Source organism: Vidua chalybeata, chromosome 5 (genome assembly GCF_026979565.1).
Source record: "Vidua chalybeata isolate OUT-0048 chromosome 5, bVidCha1 merged haplotype, whole genome shotgun sequence".
NCBI classification, from domain to species: Eukaryota; Metazoa; Chordata; class Aves; order Passeriformes; family Viduidae; genus Vidua; species Vidua chalybeata.
This window is the reverse complement of record NC_071534.1, coordinates 50,470,130-50,489,401: the sequence shown is the minus strand read 5'-3', so window position 1 is coordinate 50,489,401 and position 19,272 is coordinate 50,470,130. Positions and strand designations below refer to the sequence as shown.

Sequence of the window (19,272 nt, the reverse complement as noted above, 5' to 3'; positions counted from 1 at the left end):
TGCCCTGCTGTTGCCCTTATTGTTTTCTCTTGGTCTTTCAATAGTCTATATATAATCTTCAGTTTAAAGCACCTATATATAATTTCTGTCTGAAATAGCTTTTTTCGCATATTTTATTGCCTAATATAAACTGTTTGATGAGATTCAGTGAAGATCTGAACGCCTGACAATGGTGCTTCCTCAAAAAGCTCAGTGACAAAAATACAAGTCCTGCCAAGAAAGCACTGCTGCAGGAAGCATGATTTATACAGGCTTCCTTCTGAGTCCTCCTTAATAAACAGAGAAGAGCCCAAGGAAAGGTAATTTCTAATACACTGCTCTAAGTGTGCCTAGAAGGATGTCTCTATAAAACCAAGGGAAGCAAAAGGGAAAATCTAGTCTGATGACTGGTTTCTGTCTGGTGGTGCCAGAAAGAGCATTGCATTATCTCTTGTCCTGCAAACAGAAAGTTTGTAATAGTCCCATGCTATTTATATTTTATTCTTACCTCAGTCTGCACCAAGTAGTTCCTTTGGGTACGTATGTGTTTTAAGAATCCAAATATGTTGACTGTCCCTTCATGCTGAATTTGCTGCAGCATGCTGTCTAACACTATGTATGTGCCTGTCCTTCCAACACCAGCACTATAAAACAAAAAAATGGTCTTGAGCCTGAAGTAAAAATCTAATGGAAAGAACTTTTCCATACACATAGCTTTTTCAACAAACTGCTGCAAATGGAAGGTCTCCCTCTACAAATGAATTTATTATATGATATATTTTGTTAAAGGTTCAAGGCTGATAGTAATCTTTTACTTTGTACAAGAAGAGACCTAAAAACCATTTTCTCAAATGGTTTTTAAATGGTCAAATGGTTTTTAAATTATTGGCTGAAAGAGAACTAAGGGATTTCCTGCAGGTCTGCAATTTTCAGCCTTCTGATATTCCTTAGGGTACTTTGCCAAGTATATCTAGAAAAGGTGGTATATGTCAGCACTTGGACACAGTTAATATGTTCAAATTCTTCTATGTTGAAGCCCCATTTAAAGCAAAAGTTGCATTATGCAACCCAATACAGTACAAGAGATTTCAAAGATAAACCCCAGGAAATGGCAGAACTGTTGAGAGTATATCTGTAAAAGAAAAAAGCTTAGTGCTCTTTAGACAAAGTTAAGATGGCACGCAATTTTTGAAAACCTTTTTAAAAATAGGAAATGGAGAAGGAAGTGTTAATCAACTCATTCCTGTTATGATAACAGGAACTGACTAACATAGTATAAAACCAGCTGTATCATAAAATGGGAGAAAAACTTTTTTCTTTTATAAAATATCTGGGTAGGAAGTACAAGGTCAAGAGGTCAGTTTTTGTTATCTAGTCATATATCGGAAATCGTCAGATGTAATTCTGCTCTAAGATATGAAGGAACATTATGTATACTGTACATGTAACTTGAGAGCAGCACTGTGCTGGGTCTGCATGGTCCCCTGTGGGCAGATCCAACTCAGTCCATACATGCTAATTCAGTCATCTCACTTCTGCCACAGAGGGGGCACAGAGCATAGGTAGAGTGAGATCAGATTGCTGTAATAAACTGTCTAAATAAGTATGATATGAAACTCAAAGATCCAGGTTGTTATTACCCTGTTAGACACAAAGAAGTACAAAGATTACCAGACACCATCTGTACTTATTATGAAAGACAAAACATGAAAAGTACCAAATAAAAACAGCTACAATAAGTTCTATGAATCTCATCATTTGTGTCTTCCATATAGCCTGTAAATATAAATAAAGTTTATATTTCAAACATGAGATGATTCCTTTGAAATTTCATAGTGTATGTAGTCAGTTTAGCTAAAAACTATACAAAACTGCCTACAGACAGAGGTAAGTCATGACCCAAAGGAGAGGTCTGACTGAAGCCACACAACTTACCACTGTTCACTTCTTAAAAACCTCAATTTAATTGACTCCTACTGTATTGCTGTTATCTCAGCAATCTCAGACTTGACATTTTGAATTTCCCCAGAACAGGCAGGATGTAAATAGCAGCAGAACAACAAGATATGGAATTTTCATTTTCCAAGCTAAAAACAGATGTCAGTCAGATTAGATCATCCCACAAATAAAATATCTTCATTTGCAGCATTTGTGAGGCGACTTTACCTGTTGGCTTTCTCAGTGTCAGCTCCAGAAGGACAGAATTCATGAGGAGGTTCTCTTTCCAAATGTTCCATCAAAGGTGAGGTACTACAGTGGAAAACCAGAACCTGCTTATATATTTTACAATAACCCGGTCCTTCATGGGCATTGTGAAGTCATTCCAGGCCCTACAAGCCCTTTTTAACCAATTTTCCCTGAGCTGCCAGTTTTAGTGAGCACTGACAGGACACCTGCCTGCACACTGCGGCACATGCAGACCTCAACTGTTCCCCAGAATGCTCCTCCATTGCAAATGACTGCTAGAGCCCAGAGAATGTTAAAGACAGCAGAGTTGTAGTTCAGCCAGGAAGAGAGTGAGTCTTCTCTTGTGCACAGAGCTCCTCTTAGGATTACAGAGTATCCCTGCACCAAAGAAAGCATGAGCCAAAAGCATCCTAACAATATATTTGCAGAAATGAAACAATTATCCCCACATGTGTATCTGATAAGCTCATAGCATTCAAGATAGCAGTAGAGAAATGTGAAAAAAATAGAAGTAAAATCAGTTTAGCAAAAAAAGAAAAAAAAAAAAGAAAAAAAAAGAACATGGTGCAGAACAGCATCGTCTTGTTTATGGAGATTTACAGATTTACAGAAGTGGCACAATTGATTAGTTTGCCTTATGAAGGAGAGAAATATCAGATAAGAATATCAACTGAGAAGTTAATCTTACTCCATCAGGAATCATTAGATGTGAGAGTGAAATTTTGCTTAACCCACCACTGAAAAATTCTTTTCTTCTGCAAAACAAAAGTGGAGTGAACCTTACAGCACTAGAAACCACACCTGCAATGAACCACAACAGGCCCGACAGCGTGGCGCTTCACATGTGATGCCTTCCGCACGAAGGTGAGAACGGGCAGGGTATATTCTGGAACACCCATGTCAGGCCACTGGGTATAATGGTACTGAGTCACTATGCGACCACTGGACCTCCCTTTCTGGGAGCCCTGCAACAAAAAAAACAATTCCACATGTAAGCAGCCCACATCTTCCTTCATTTTATTTCCATACCTGATAGTTGTTGAACTAGTACTATCCCTATTTAGTTCAAAGCATGCCATCTGGCTCTAATATTCCAGCCTTCAAAGAGAAGGGGAAGGACCAGTGCTTCTGTCTTTCCAGCTTGCCCACTGAGTGGAAAAATGATCTGACACTGTCTCAGAAAGCCATAGAGAAAGATTAAGAGCACTGGAGGGTAACAAATTACAGCTGCTCTCAAGAGTCACCAGCTCTTCCTGCCACTCTGCTGCTCTGTTGAGTGAACAGAACGAGTAGGATTCATCTCACCCAGCTTTAGTGATTTACAAGGTAAGTAGCCTTGTGTAGGCTGCTTTTCTAAGTTCCCTTCCTCCATGGCAACTCAGAGGCAGGGATGCTTTTAGAAAGCAGGTAATCTCATTCAGAGATTGGTTCCTAAAATAGGCAGAATAAATTAATTGATAGTAAATGCTGAATGTTATGTATTAATTATGCAGGGAGGGTGAGAGGCTAGATGTCTCAGGCATTTATGTGGCTGGAATAAATAAAGTTTTCAGAATTCTCCTCAAAGTAACTAACATCACCCTGCTGAGCTGAGATCATGGTGGTTCTGCTTACAATAAAACAAAGTGTGTATTCACCTGTCTTTAAAAAGGAAAATGGAGATCTGAGGTGGGTAATTAAACTCATACCATATTTTCTTCAAGTTGCTCTCTTTCTGAAAATGTATCGTCCTGCTACCCAGGCAGGCAAAGTCCCATCAGCTCTCCAATGTGATCACTGCTTTTTCCCTGATGGTCCTACAGCTTTCTGAGTTTGTTTATCTGGCCAAATTAACTGAAGTTGATGAGCATCTTGCTGGCTGAGATCTATAGGACTCAGCTTTACATATACAGCAGGAAAGAGTTGTCAACTGCCTTAAAAATATTCTGAGCATCTTTTAACACTTCCTTTTGCCCACTTGTGTTTTTAGGATGCCACAAACCTTTTTGATCTTGGTGTTTCTAAGAGTAAAATTCCTCACAGTGTAATAGGCAAGTACATGAACACTCCTCTGAGTAACCAAGAAGTTCCCATATTCTTCACTACCTTCCGCAGGCCAGTACTGGTCACATTTTCTCTGTTAGAAAGACATTTTCTCTGTTAGAAAATTTCTCTATAAATAATAGAGAAAAAAAAAACCCTGTAAAATGTCAAACTAGTAAGCTGAAATGTTCAAATTTAAGAGCAGAGTAAAGCACAAAACTGTATTGGGACTGTCAATATACCCAGTTTATAATAGACATGATCTTCTGTGAAGGAGAACAAATAACAATTATTTTGTGCCATAGAGGGATAGATGTGCAAAGATGCTCCTATTTGGAAAATTCAAAAAAAGAGGTTTAAATCATACTATCAGAGTTAAAAGGGTCTAATATTGTGGAATTTTCCATTCTATAGACACCCTAAAAACTAAAGAAAATAACATGATCTATAGGAAAAATAGGAATACATCCAAGTCAGTAAAATTGTATGTGGCTTCTGATTAGTTGATAGTATGGGCAGAGTATATTTATATGTGGTAGCAAGGGCAAGAGTGAGACTGTGTATGGCTAGAATATACAGGAGAGATCTGTGATATACCCAGCCTTTTGGTTGGGTAGTCATACAGCCTTCTCTAAGGGTATTAGAAGTGTGCTTATTTATAGCATGGTGTTGCAAATGAAGTGGTGCTCCAAGTCAGCCCTCATCTGCAATTGCTGTATCTGTATCAAGAGATACACAGGTGCTTTATAGGTTGTATGATAAGATTTGCATTCATTTTAGGCATTGCTGCCAGTGTGTGGCAAGTGTGATGCAATGTCTCCTCATGTGACCCCAGGGTACATCACATAATCAGAGAAACACACACCCTGTGATGGGATTTGACCTCATTTGGTCTCACTGGACAAACGTGTCTCTAGTCATGTAGTAAGAAAGGAACTGTGATGTTAACAGGGAGGAGACAGTGAATATCCAGGAAAGTTCAGCTGAACTATGTTTTTCTTCTTTCCAGGGTCCAAGGCAACCCTGACAAAGTACAAGATGGCAAGGAGATAAGCAGATTGGTAGCAGAACGTGCGCACAAGGCCCACAGTCTGTCCACTCATATTATATACTAGTCTTTTTTTCAGTATAAGATTTTTTTCTTTGTGGTTAGAACATGGTATTTGCAAAACTTATTGAATATTTTCATTATTTTCATGCTACAAATCCTCAACTGTATACTCCTGTAGCCAATCCAGGTACAAGCAACTACTACAAACTATTGCTTTTTGCTCAGTAATTGACTAAACCAGATTTTAAGAAGAAGGACAGGAGTTTGCTACAGGTAGATCTACCAAAATCAAAGAAGTAAAAAATGGACAACAGTACTCATACCCTTCCTTTCTCAATGAGATTAGTTATCATCACAATAACTTCCACATTATGTTCCCATATCATTCTCCAGAAATCTTCTGCTGTTGATTTTAGTGGCCCTTGAGCTGCAATGTAGGCTTTTGGCTTGTTGTAGCCCTAAATTGAAATATAAGAAATGACACATTAAATCACTGTCTATGAGCAAAAGGAGTTTGGGAGTTTGGGAAATGTACATGACATTTAATGTATTTATTTTTAAAGACTCTGAAAAGCTTTTAAGTGCTTTTAAATTTTTAACTATTGACATTGCGGAAACCCTGTGGTATCAGATGATACCACATGAATACAACTGTTGTATGAATACAACTGTTATGACAATGTTTATCATTCCAACAAATGGGATATGTATGTTCAAATGCCCATGTTTAGGCAGAACATTGACATGACAGTGATTATGAGACACACAGAGATGTGTTGCAAAAGCAGTTTACAAAATGAATCTTGATCATTCACATGTAAATAATTATGTAATGAAAACTGGTAATAGTATCTTGGTGAGGCTCTGAGCCAAATGACATCTTCCTCTCATGAGATTACCTCAGATGGAAGAATTAACCACTCAGATGAGATATACTTCTAAAATGACTTGGGCATGACGGGACATTTTTTCTACAATAATGCCCCTTGTTAAGCTGCAGCTGCTACAATATCAAGATGAATTCAAGAAAGAATTGGCATTTTACCTTTGCTTTGACTTTGTAGGCTTAACTTAGACCACAAAATTTTTTAACAGAATCTGTAATATTGTGATACTTTTTTTGAATTAAATCTATGCATCTCCATACATAATTTTTTTACAGAAAAGGCTGACAGATCAATAGGCCAATGGATAGAAAAAGGCACTTACATCGACGTAATTGGCATTAATGTAATCAGTCAGTTTTCCATCCTTTTCAGCAAGCTGTGCTAATTTAACCCTAGTATGATCATCTGTAGTAAAACAAGGGAGAAAATAAGTAATTTTTGGTAAGAATTATATTCTTTCTCATAAAAATAATGAAATGCATTTTTACAATACATAAGACCAATAGAGTAACAATCACATAGGCAAACATCCTCTCCTGAGGTATGAAACTAAAAATTCTAATTTGCAGAAAAATAAAGAAATGAATCCAAAGTTTGAAGGGATTCAGAATCTAGTGGCCTGTACAGCAGCACCTGGGGTCATTTTAGCCACTATGACATACTTCCCCTATGGCCTCGAGCTGCCGCTTGTAAAGGTGAATAGATCTTCCGTAAGTCCTGTGTCATGACTACCAAATCTGCACAGTGGGACGTCTCAAAATGACAGCAGGCACCAGTGTTAAGGAACTTTAATTCCAAGTTAAAAGAGTGGACTCTGAAGAGCAATGGACTTTGAAAACACTGGTCATCTGAAGAGTCAGCAGTAACTACATCAGGGTGAGCTGAAGTGTTCTGTAGCCTGCACTGATTGTAAGAACTACACTTGAGTCACTTACAGAGGACAATTCTTGCTACTTCAGCTGCCCTAAGCTGCCTTCTGCACTGCTTTTTAATAAAACAACCCCTGGGCTAGCACATTTTGTATGATGAGGTACAAAACACAGTGGCAAAGGAAAATCCCTGAGTTTTTGTCCCTTTAGAGACATCTTTAGCCAGGGGGATTGGCATTTCTTGTTGCTGGTTTATATTGTCTTCTGCCTGACAGCTGACTCTGTTCTGGCTTTTTTTATTAAGCTTTAGTGACACTGAATGCTGAAGATATATTTAATTTAGAGCTTTCTTGTAATCAGAACAAAGTTGAAGTGGTATACAGAGTTAAAAAAAAAAGTATTGAGACACAGAATGATCAAAAACCCAGAGGAAGTAGCTTGAAAAAGAAATTAACAAAACTGAATAGATGTGTCTCAGAGAAGAAAAATCTGAGAGAGTGATGCAATAGGCAAACAAGCGTACTGGCTAATGAAGCTGTTGCATTACGTTGTTGCCAGGCATAACACAACATAAAACCAGAAAGTTTGTTTATATTTGACAGTAAATATATCCAGGGATTTTGAAGCTCATAGAGACAATAAATCACCATTATTCTAAATCAAAGATGGATTAATTTTGACAATCAAAGCTTCTGTAGCTTTCTAATGGCATTATAACGAAATCTCCCAACTCCCTTTGGGTTATTGCAGAAGACACAAATATATCTTGCTAACACATGCTCACCAAAGCAGCAGAATGTCAGAGGACTAACTTGAAGAAATGTGAAATCTGATGCTAACTCCTTTTCAAGGAGCACTTTGCTGATCAGTAGCTGGAGGTTTCAGTGTAGAAGTATTTTTGCTCCCACTAATAACATATAAATCTGTATTTGTTTATGATTTCTCACACAAAACAACAAGTGATGCCATTACTTACAAGCAACAATGTTTATGTATCGATTCTTATTCTTGTTGTCAGGGTGATTAGAGCTGTCTGATGTAATACCTAGATCTACAGTACAGCTCTGGATTTCCTGAAAAAAAAGTATGTCACACATAAGTAACTATTAAGACACATAAAATGTCTTTAAATACAGTAAGCAAGCATGAAAATAACCACAACCTTATGCCCAATTATCTATGGTATTTTACAACTACTTCATTGCTAAAAAAAAATTGCAGTGAAATAATTACTTACCTGATAAAACTCTTTCAGTGTCTAATGAGGGAATGAATGCAAAAAAAGTAAAAGAAATCAAATTCCACAGCACAGAACAAATGGATAAGTGTTTATATAAATTGCGATTACTATATGGAAAACAGTTATGGTCATGCAATATATCCATAATAACAATAAAACTGAATATTTTGACATAGGTCCTAACGGAAACAAGAGTTAATTTTCCCAGTTAAAATGCTGGCACCTGTTTTCCTATCTTTATCTTTAATGTTAAACCTTAGGCCAGTGAAAGCTTGTACATATGAGCAACATCACAGACTTTAGCCAGATTATCTATATATGTAACAGTTCACTGGAATTTTTATGTGTCCTTATAAATGCATACGTTTCTCTGGGGAATGCCTTTGCTCTCTTTGCATTCAGCTGCAAAACCTCTACTGAAGCAGGACTGTGTGCAGTTCAGCCAGCCTCAGAGCACTATGGGGAAAGGCAGAGCTACAGCCCTCACTCAGGCTGCCAGTGGTTTCACAATGATGCCAACAATTTTATATAAAGAGAGACAGGCTTGATAAGACAGGCACAAAGTCTGTAAGATTCACAAAATCCATTCATTTTATTGATTACTTTAGCTGTCAGGAAACTCAAGCATTTATAAGGTCCACACTTTTAAACAGCAAATATATTGCCATCCCTAAAAGTACTAATAGTGTTTCCCAACACTCTTTATAATTTGTTTTTATGTCAAACACCTTAATCTACTTAAATTTGAAAAATTATTTTCAGTTTAAAAATTAGATTTTAAATGAGTTATTTTGTAGTAATATAAAAAAACCCTTGCTCCCCCCCCCCCCAAAAATAAATCAGAACCACCCTTCTACTCTTCAAATATATGCTAACTCTGCAAAGACAATTAGTATATTTCAGTTTTTTCCAATCTTCTAAGTTCTCTATCAGTAGAGAAAAGAACTGAACTACTTCTGGGTTAGTTCATAAAGCCAAAAAAGGTCTCCATGAAACAATGAGGACGCTGATTTTTTTGTAATAGTTAAAACTAGCATGAAGAAGTTCAGATGGTGCAGCTGTAGCTCAGTGATATGCACTATATTTGGTCTTTAGATCACTGCCATAATTAGAAAAAGTAAAATTATAGGAAAAGATCAATTTAGAATGAACAATCTGATTTCTGTATTGCTGTACTGACTAATGCTAAAAGAACTTTGTATCCATTGTATTTACATACAGTCCTTCGACATCTGCTCTTATTAATAGCTAGTCAAGCTGGAGTCCAGTTCCACCAGTGCATATGCTCATGTGTAATATATGAATATTTACTGGACATTCACAAGTATTTACAAATTTGGTCCCACAATCAAACAGATATTCTGAATGTTAAATGAATTGAAGAAGAAATGCTGATGAAGAAGGTTGTGTGAAGAACATGGAATTTTTGGTCCACTGGATCACAATACATTGGCTGGGGAAACAAAAGCAAAACCTAAAGATGCGAAACTTGGAATTTTTACTTTCATTATTGTTTTTGCAACAGGAATATTACAATCTTATTTTACATTAATATAGATCTGCTAAAATACTTGTTTCCATCCCAATTGACTGATTTTATTAGAAATCTCTTGTAAAAATTGCTAATGGCACAGCTTTAATTAGGTATTTGGGGGTTTTAATGCTTATGTGAATTAAGTTAGAACATATCCGTATTTAAATTGATTGCAATACATGAGTGGGAAAAACAATGAAGAACATTAATTACATATGGTGATAGTAACATTATATGATTAGAGCATATGTTTCAAAATTTTGAAATACCTCTTATGAACCATATACTTTAGGAAAGGAACTGTAAAACTTTCACTACCACATGTTAATCAGAAGTCTTGCCACGTGTACTCATTATTACTTCCATTTTATTTTCTCTGTAAATGGAACAAGCAAATGTGGGTAGCTTCTGCAAAATTCAATTTTCATTAGTATTGGAAAAGCTTTAGATCTATCACTGTATCTGATAAACCATACACATTTCACTACCTTTGCACAGTTTATTCACACAGTTATTCAGTATTTTCTTACAATAATAAACAATTCCCATTTGTATTCCAGTCCTGATTTCAGGAATCTTCCTAGGCTTTATGCATCAACTCCATACTGGGCTCAAAACACTCACATTTACATGCATTCATGAAATTGGTGCCCAAGTCAGAATGTAATGGCCCAATTTTTGTTTGCAGGCATTTAAACTTAATATTATTTGTACATGCTAATAAAAAGATGACATCATAGAGCCATACCTCAAATTCTTCAGAAAAACCATTACTTGCATGTAAATCTGCAACATGTTTGGGAAAATGCTTTATTGGAATTGCTCCAACATCATCTTAGGGGTGGGAAAAAACAAAAAATATATTTATGTAGAATAAAAAGCCAGTGACATATAATGAAGTTTTCATGTAGGCAATCCACAAAACATTCTGAAATAAAATTCTTGGCATGAACTTTGGATATACAACTCCCCAAAAAATACAACAACCTTTGACGCCATTAACATTTCTAAAATAGTTACCTAACACTTGTACATTTCTAAATTATTATTTGGAAAGAAGATAATGAAAATGCCTTGCTGGGTCTTGCTCTGTCAGTAAGCCCCCCAAATCAAGGTGCTGATTTTTGTCTGTAAATAGAAGAATGTACAGAATTCCCTGTGAAGTCAAGGAGATATGGGAGGATTGGCTCTTTGCTGCAAGATGTTCGAAGGGAGAGAGCACAGCTCTGAATAATACTGATAAAGTAGGAATGATTAGGCAGAATTGTCTGGGTGCTCCATGCTGATTAGTGTTGCACTGGAACTTGGAGCCACATAGTCCCACACCTACTAAATTAAAGCAGCATTATGCCAGTATTTTCACATTAACTGACACTTGCATGTTTGCATTGCCTTCCAAAAGAAACAGGACTTAATTTCATCTTTTACTGCATAAGTGACTACCTTCCACACAGAATTTTCTCCCAGCTCTCCTTGTGATTCTATGATTATCTATTGATAATAATCTTATGTCTGACCATGGCAGTACTGGCCACAGATTTTCACATCAGGCTTCATACTTCAAGTTTTAAATGAAATATTTATGTTTAAGACTTTTATTGGCTACCCACAAAGAAAACATCTACACTCTCAAGGAATAAATAATCTTGAGGATTAATGCAACATCTCCATTTTACTTTAGACAAATACAAAAAACCACTTGTGTCGAATATGCCTCAGGAATAGCATCAAAAAACCTTTGGGACTTTTAATCTTCTCTTTACTGCAAATATGCTGTGTAAACAAAGTTATCTTTTTGCTAATTATCTACTAAAGGATGACATTATTTCACTTAATTTTGGTTCTGAAGAATAATTTTTTTGTGGTTTTTTTAAAGCCTTTAATGCTTTAAGAATAATTTTATTTCACAATCTGTAATTTCATCACCATTTTGTATGTAAACAAAATGTCAGAAACATTGAAAAAGGACCTGTTATTCACATCAACAGATGTTCAGCATTTAGCCCACCTAATAATTTTAACTTTCAGTTACCAAGAATTTGTTGATTTGTACTAAGATCCATCTGGTCTCCCACTTATATGACTGGATCTGAATACAAAAAGTGAATTTATCCAGTCAAGCCTAAGAGAAACTGAGCAAATATGTAATACAATCTTCACACTTTGGAGATGAAACCTGGCATGAAGTGTTTATCCTAATGGTATGCAAACACAAAGCCAGAAGGGAAGGTAAATGACCCAAAAAGTGAGTACAATAATGGAGAAATAAATCTTAGGTTTTGTTTCCTTGCCCGTGCAAATCTCCTAATTCAATCACTTCTGAACCCAGGAATGTATTTTATATCTGGATGGCAAGTATCACTTCAAACTACTTAGAGTTTGATAGTGGATCTGAATCCTACTCTGTAATTCGTTACTACTTAAGTGCATCTTTGAATTGTGCTGTGAAGAGCCATGGCATTTTCTGTGAATAACTGCAGATCTCCGATCTTTGCCAATGAAAGGAAGGAAAACTTAATATATAATTCAATGGAAATAAAACTTAATATATAATGAGATCTGTGGAGTGTGCTTTTGGTCACAGCCTAAGAATTAAACTTAGCAGTTGCAGTTGCAAAACGTTCTTCCTGCCTCGTATTATATTGTAATTAGATGCAATTGTAAAATTACACTGTTGACACATTTGTGCAATAGAAAACACAACAACTGGTCACTTGATGTCCGTTGCATGCAAGATAAAACTATTTCCTCAGTGCTTGCAGCTTTTTCCATAAAGTCACTGAGAAAAAATTTTCTCTTTAATATCACCATTTCAAAAGGAAAACGTCCAGTTTCAAAACATGCATTTTAGGCACTCAGAATAACTGTAAGTGCAATTATGAAATGGAAAACACTTTCTCCTCGAGGTGAGCTAGTCAGGAAAAATGGTAAGAAAATGATACAGCTGTAGTGCAATGCAGTTAATGGTGGAGAGTTAAAGCAGAGATTTCCTATGATTGCTGCTTGACATTCATATATAATAATGTTTTCTGAAATCAAGCCATAGCTCTGCTTTTTAACCATTTAGTAATAGGTTATAAATCTCCTAATAGCATCAATCCATACAAGGTGCATTTGAAGGTGTCTACAATTCATCAATGTTACAATGGAAACCCAATGTTTGGGATTTATTTAATTGTGTTTACTAGTTATTCACACAAAGGCTGATTTTCTTCCTTTAGTCATGCCATGAAAATACATCTCCTTGTATAATAGCACAGTTTGCAAAAATATCGCTTGTGGAACAAGATAAACTTGGCTAATAGGTGAGAATGTGGCTTAGGTCTGCTTCAGAATTAGTCTATTTTGGGTTTAAATAGATGAATTAAATTAATCTATTTCATTCTACACAGACTTAAAAAGCTGGAAGGCTGCATGCACTCCTGTGATACCCTTTGAGAAAAGAAAGGAAAGAGTCTTCAAATAAATGTTGTGGATATAGAATCAGAAGATGCTAATAACATTCTGAACTTCTGTATTATTTTAATGAGAGGTTTACATAACTATACCATAGTAATTACGCCAGTAAAATTTGTAAGTATAAGAACACACTGTAATTGCAAGTGAAATGCAGACAGATGAAGCACATCCTCATCCTGCTGGTAAAAAGAATAGGACATGTTCTACACACAGGTGACAAATCCAATTAGAGGCAGAAATACAACAGAATCTGCTGCTGGTGTAATCCTCTAAAGCTATTTAGTGTAGCTCAGATGGCTACATGAGCAGCCACTCTAGGGAGGCTACACTTAAAATGGCTACAAAGCACAGAGTATCCTTGAGGCAACACTGTAAACTGAAGATATTTCTCTTCTGTGTTACCTACAGAAGAGACTATTAATAACACAAGTCTGCCAATATCAAGTGTACCTGTTTACACAGATTTGTACAAGAGGTTACAAATCTCTGGTTTACAGATGTTATAGTATTTGAAGAATTCATATTGACACATATAAAGCAGCATCTTCCAACAGTTAACACCAATCCACAGAACAGTTGCCAGAAATACCTGAGACTGGGAAGACTGGAGCTGGGGGAGCAGAAATCACTCGAGGTGATGTATTATCTTCTAAATAAAAATGAGCAGTCTGAAAACATTTCCTAGAGAGGAATAAATATACAAAAAATTGAAAAAAAAAAAAAAAGAAAGAAAAAAGAAACCAACAAAACCCTACCAAAACATTATCTGAGATGATTTGGAATTCTGGCATTATTGAGTCAGAAAGAAAAAACATGGTTTTGAAAACCAATTTTCATGGATTGTCAAATATTACTGCTACAATATAAATATTCCCCCAGAACATCACCAAATTATGCATACAACATGAAGATACTACATTACCTCAGCATAATACATAGTTCATGCATCTTTACCTACACCAGAGGCAGAAGATAGAGCACACATCAGACATAGTGACAGCTGAAAGAGAAACTCTGCATCAGGAGCTACTGTAGATGCTGCATAACTCTAAGTACAAAAAATGTCACTGTCTTCCTTACTTATCCAAATTCACTTAAATAATTACTGTTCCCTTTCATGTGATGATGTTAGCCTGAAGATGGAGCAATGTTTGAGATCAGTTCTGGTAATTCACTGGTAGATGCTACTGCAGACATGGAAATGCAATAAAAGACAACATGCCCTGTAACAGCCAAAGCAATGGCTCTAGAACTACTGTGACTGGGGATAAACAACTTTTCATAATGTAACTGCAACACTGAGGGACACCTTAACCAAGGAGGACTTCCCAAAGTTGACAGACAGAAACAGGGGAATTTCTAACTCCAGGAGATGCCAGCTTTGTTGCAAAAACATTGAAGTATGAATACAAATGGAATCAACCTTAACTATGACTCACAATGCTATTTGTATCTGTGCTATAATCCAGATGTGAAGATAATAGGAATAGCATCTGTTAAGAACTCAAGCTATTCAAAGGAATGAATAACTGATGCTGTAAGCATTGCAAAGCCTCTTTAATTAAAAAATCTCCATATGATTAGACATCTAATAACAATCTTAACTTTGGGTCAGTTAATCTCTCTGAAATATTATTCACTAATCATTAAATTTAAAAAGAAATATATGCCTTATGAAAATATTAATCTCATTTTATATTTACAAGATTCTGCTTCTTCAAATTTGTTGGCTGCAGCTATTGTATGATTGTTTGTTACTTTGTATAATCACTGTTATTTTAAATTCTGTATAATTCCTGTATCGGTGCAGTCATAAAAACCCTCATATAATTGTTCTCAACAGAAATAAATGTTGAAGATACTTTGAGAAATAGATAGGGAATATGTGGCTGTTGCCACTCTTTCCAGAACCATTAATATAGATAATAAAGATTTTGGTAAGCTTATTTGAATTAAGCCCCTGGGAAACATGCCCAAATTCTCGGAATGTGTTGTGAATTTTCTATCAATACAGATGCTCTTAAAACACAAGAAAAAACAGACCGATACCTAAAAAGGAAAACGAGGCATGCAAAATAGTTCTGGTAATTCACATGACAATGAAATCTGAAGTCCAGCTAGAGTTCTCTAAAAGCGTATTTGTATTTGTGATGTTCACAGAGAAACTTTGGCTCTGCATGGGATATTTGGAGTAATACTATCTGTTACGTATGTGGTTTTACTTAGAAATGGCAATTTTGGATGCAGACCAAGAACACATCCTGGAGGAACCTGGGAACACCCTTCTAAGCTTTAGAGTCTCTAGCATCAGAGTTAGTGGCTGCTGAGGTGACAGAGGCTGTCTCCATGCTAGCATAAATCTCAAGAGTTAGTATCAGAATTGTGTGTGAAATATCTGTGAGACACAGGCAAGTCTCCAAGTCTTCAAATCATTAAACAGTTTGGAAAGTCTGGCCCTGTCTGCTGGGCACAGCGAATGCTGTATAGTGTTTATTAAAAACTACACCAACCAAACATGCCAAGCAGTCTGATCTTAAAGCTCCAAACCCAAAAAGTGCCCTTCCCCCAAATGTTTACTGCTTGTGAACAACCATCACATGTAAGGTTTATGGACTAACATTGTTACCTATTTGCTTGAGAAAAGATTGAGCTATAAAGAATTTAATTAGCATCACGACATTCACATCTAAAGCTGTACTTAAAATGTCCTCATATTATGCCATGCACTCATTATCCCTCACTGAGCCAACGTATTTTTAATCTTTAAAAATTAATTGTGGCTGAAAATAAATTACACCCTTAGCACATTTGGGAGACAAATTCATAGCAGTTGACTTAACCTGTAATAAGACTCATAAATAGGCACTCCATCTGCTCCTGCATCAGCACTGAAAGCCTTCATGACTAAACACAATGTTAATACTCGCATATCATTAATTATCACTTGTTGTTAATGAAAAAAGTGATGACTATTTCAAACTTCCAGACAAAGGTCCCATCACTCAATAACCTGATTATTTAATTTACACCTTTCATCACAGCACTTAGATCTCCAACCTAAAACTGTAATTTGTAATTTAGACACTGCACTTGTTCAAACACACACTTTTTATATGGGGACAGTGCTAAACTGCTGAATTAATTACAGTGTCTGGATCTGTACAGCAGCAGCAGCAGCAGCACTTGGGTCTGACAGGAAGGATACTATATCTGAATGAACACTTCAGTGACAACTACTTGAGACTACAAGACTAAGCCTCAGACTGTGGGGGACATAAATTTTCAAGCATTTGGGCCCCGGGATCTTGGCTGAGAATGCGTGCTTGGCTTCTGCCCTGCGGCAGGGACTGCTCAGAGCTGGGCTGGGGTTGGTGCTGAGGCTGGCAGGAGCGTGGCACTGTGCGCACATGGGACTGTGCGTGTGTGCGGAGTGCTCCTGCTGGGGACTCGGCAAGGGAGCTGAGCTCTGCGACTCAGAGGCATCTGTGAGAGGATGTGTTTGGGCTTCTGCTGCTCATGCAGAATGGTCTTAGAGGCCTGATTACTTCTTTCTCTGAAAACTTCAGTGTCTTTTGCGCTAACAGGATTATCTTCCAGTAGGTATTCTCAAACACTTACTAGATTTTTTTAAAATGTACAGATAATTTAAAGATCTGGTGAAGCCAAAGGATCTATAAGTGGATCCTCAATCAATGCCAATTATTCCATTTTTAAATAGGTGCAATTAATTTTTATGTGTTTGTCAAGTGGAATTTTAATTGTCAGATTTTATTAAGACTTTGATATATGACATGGCACACTGTTGAGAAGTTTTTCCTTTATGGATGGATGAGTGTGGCCTCTGTATATTTAAATCTGATTTAACTGTTTCTGCATGTCCAAGTTTAATGATCCTCAGAGAGGGTTCTCAACTCTCTTCCCATAAACTTATTACAGGACTCAAGGCATTAGTTCAAATCATGGCTAAGAAAATGAATATTCTCAGACAGGTATGGTTCAAATTATATAGGGTGATAGAGGCAATTTAAAATTCAAATAACTACTCAGGGTGTTGTCTGTCATCAGGTTGGTAATTTCTGAAGTGTTGCTATCATGAAATGTCTAACAGGCTGCATGACAGGCAGCTGATACTCAGTATGTCTACAGATGCAAATGGACCTGGAAGTGCATTAGCTGTTTGTGGTTCATGTCATCATGAGTTGGTCTTTTACTACAATTCACATACGATTGTTGAAAAAGAATTTTCAATGGTACAAGGCCCACTGATAACTGTCAACATGTTACTATTCTCCAAGATCTTCTTACAATAAACATTATAAAAGCTGATCTGAACAAATATGAATAATTAAGCAAAATAGTAATAATGAAGCCATCAAGAAAAGAAGAGAGCAAGTACATTCAGGTATTCTTGCCACATCTCTGCTGCAAGAACTCAGAAAGTAGACAGATACTGAAAGAAATGGATAGACTCTAGATTTGGACAGAAAATTCTCTCTAAAGCTATTTTAAAAAGTCTATCTGGACAGTAAGGCCACTAAACAGGGCAAAGAATCTCCTTGTTTATTCCACTGTAATCTTAATCATGCTGAAGAGATGAAAGGAAAATGACATTGCTTGAAAATTGCTTGAATTAAAAAAGATATACAAAACCAGAGTAGTTAAAAATTGTGTATTTTCCTACTGGTAATTATTCAATCTTTAGACAATATTGCCATTAGAAGTTTTAATCCCTGTCAAAGAAGTAAATATCTATCAAAAAAAAGATTTAAATTGTGCCTAATGAGATAGTGAAGAGATTGAGGAATTTCCTCAAGTGCTGATTAACAATTTCATTAAAGAAAACCCCAAAACCAAAACCCAAACAACAGATGGTATGGAATTATTTTTTCTGATACAAGTCATTAAAGTGAAGAAATAAATAATTTTGCCTTTCTTTAACCTCGAGAGACTGGAACTTGTTGCTCTTGGTAATTATTTAGTTTTTGGCCAAATAACACACCTTTTGAATAGTCAAATAATGAGCTAATAGTGGAAACAACCCAAAGCATTATTCATTCATGTGACCAGATGAGATAGACCAATGGTTTTTCTGGACTACCATTGCAAAAGAAATATGAAATAATTTCTTGTAAACCTAAATATTTTCATGAACTTTAATAAGTGAAAATAATTGGCCCAAATTAGGGAAAAAAAAGGTGCAATATTAAAAGAAACATTAACATCTAAGAGTAATTATTTCAAAACAAATTAAATCTGTTAGAAAAATCTTACAGAGCTTCTACCAATATTTTCCAGGCTTAATGAAACATGCATAGCAATGAAGTTAATAATCTGATTTTTTCCCAGTCTTTAAAAAGAGGTGAGTTTTTTGGCAACTTTGATAGAGGGCCGTAAAGTCCTATCTATGATGCATAGTCTTTATGCGACATTCCCCTGAAATAAGAAATAGTTACTGGTGTTATCATAATGCCAAGAGAATTTTGAGGATTAACAATAAAAGAGCTCCATATTTTATTTTGTAGTACACAAGAAATACAGAAAAGATTAGATTCAAGGCAAGAAGATATTATTGCTAACGGGATTTTTGTTTCATTTTGAAAGACCTGTTTTACAGAATTGTTCATTCCCAGAGAAAGAATACAAAATGAACAATGTTATTTGACAAAAACAAGCTTGTAACATGTAGGATTACTAGAACTGCATTGTACAATCTGGGTCTTTAAATGCAAGGCCCTCTTTAGCAAATAGAAGAGATTTGAAATACTGTTCAGCATCAGGGATGAAACCCTTTGGAAGTTGAATATGAACAATCATGTTGCATAACATGAATGACAGAAAAAGATTCTCAGAATGCAAGTGGTTAGCTGGAAATCCTGGGATGGAAAATAGAGTTATCCAACTAAGCATAAACTAAGAAATGACTTTCGCAATTAGTATGGCAATTAACTACTACTTTGAAAAGCAGAAGAAATCTTTCTCAAGGTTCATCGAACAAGTGTCTTTAATCATGGTAAAGACTGTCTGACTCACTAGCACACTTGCCT

General features: G+C 36.1%; 1 protein-coding gene across 4 annotated transcripts in view; it reads right to left on the bottom strand.

Moving 5' to 3' along the window:
- PTPRZ1 (protein tyrosine phosphatase receptor type Z1) overlaps nucleotides 1-19,272 on the bottom strand; it is a 132,511-nt gene that overhangs the window by 6,652 nt on the left and 106,587 nt on the right. For 2 of the 4 annotated variants that reach the window (XM_053943071.1, XM_053943072.1), the window contains exons 14-21: nucleotides 13,818-13,909; nucleotides 10,518-10,603; nucleotides 7,972-8,068; nucleotides 6,449-6,531; nucleotides 5,563-5,697; nucleotides 4,148-4,282; nucleotides 2,968-3,131; nucleotides 488-623 (exon numbers count right to left, since the gene is read on the bottom strand). In XM_053943071.1, coding sequence (XP_053799046.1) covers nucleotides 488-623; nucleotides 2,968-3,131; nucleotides 4,148-4,282; nucleotides 5,563-5,697; nucleotides 6,449-6,531; nucleotides 7,972-8,068; nucleotides 10,518-10,603; nucleotides 13,818-13,909 — 928 coding nt within the window. Of the gene's footprint in view, nucleotides 1-487; nucleotides 624-2,145; nucleotides 2,230-2,967; nucleotides 3,132-4,147; nucleotides 4,283-5,562; nucleotides 5,698-6,448; nucleotides 6,532-7,971; nucleotides 8,069-8,232; nucleotides 8,254-10,517; nucleotides 10,604-13,817; nucleotides 13,910-19,272 lie in introns of all 4 variants that reach the window. The other 2 variants (XM_053943070.1, XM_053943073.1) reach the window with 2 other exon arrangements.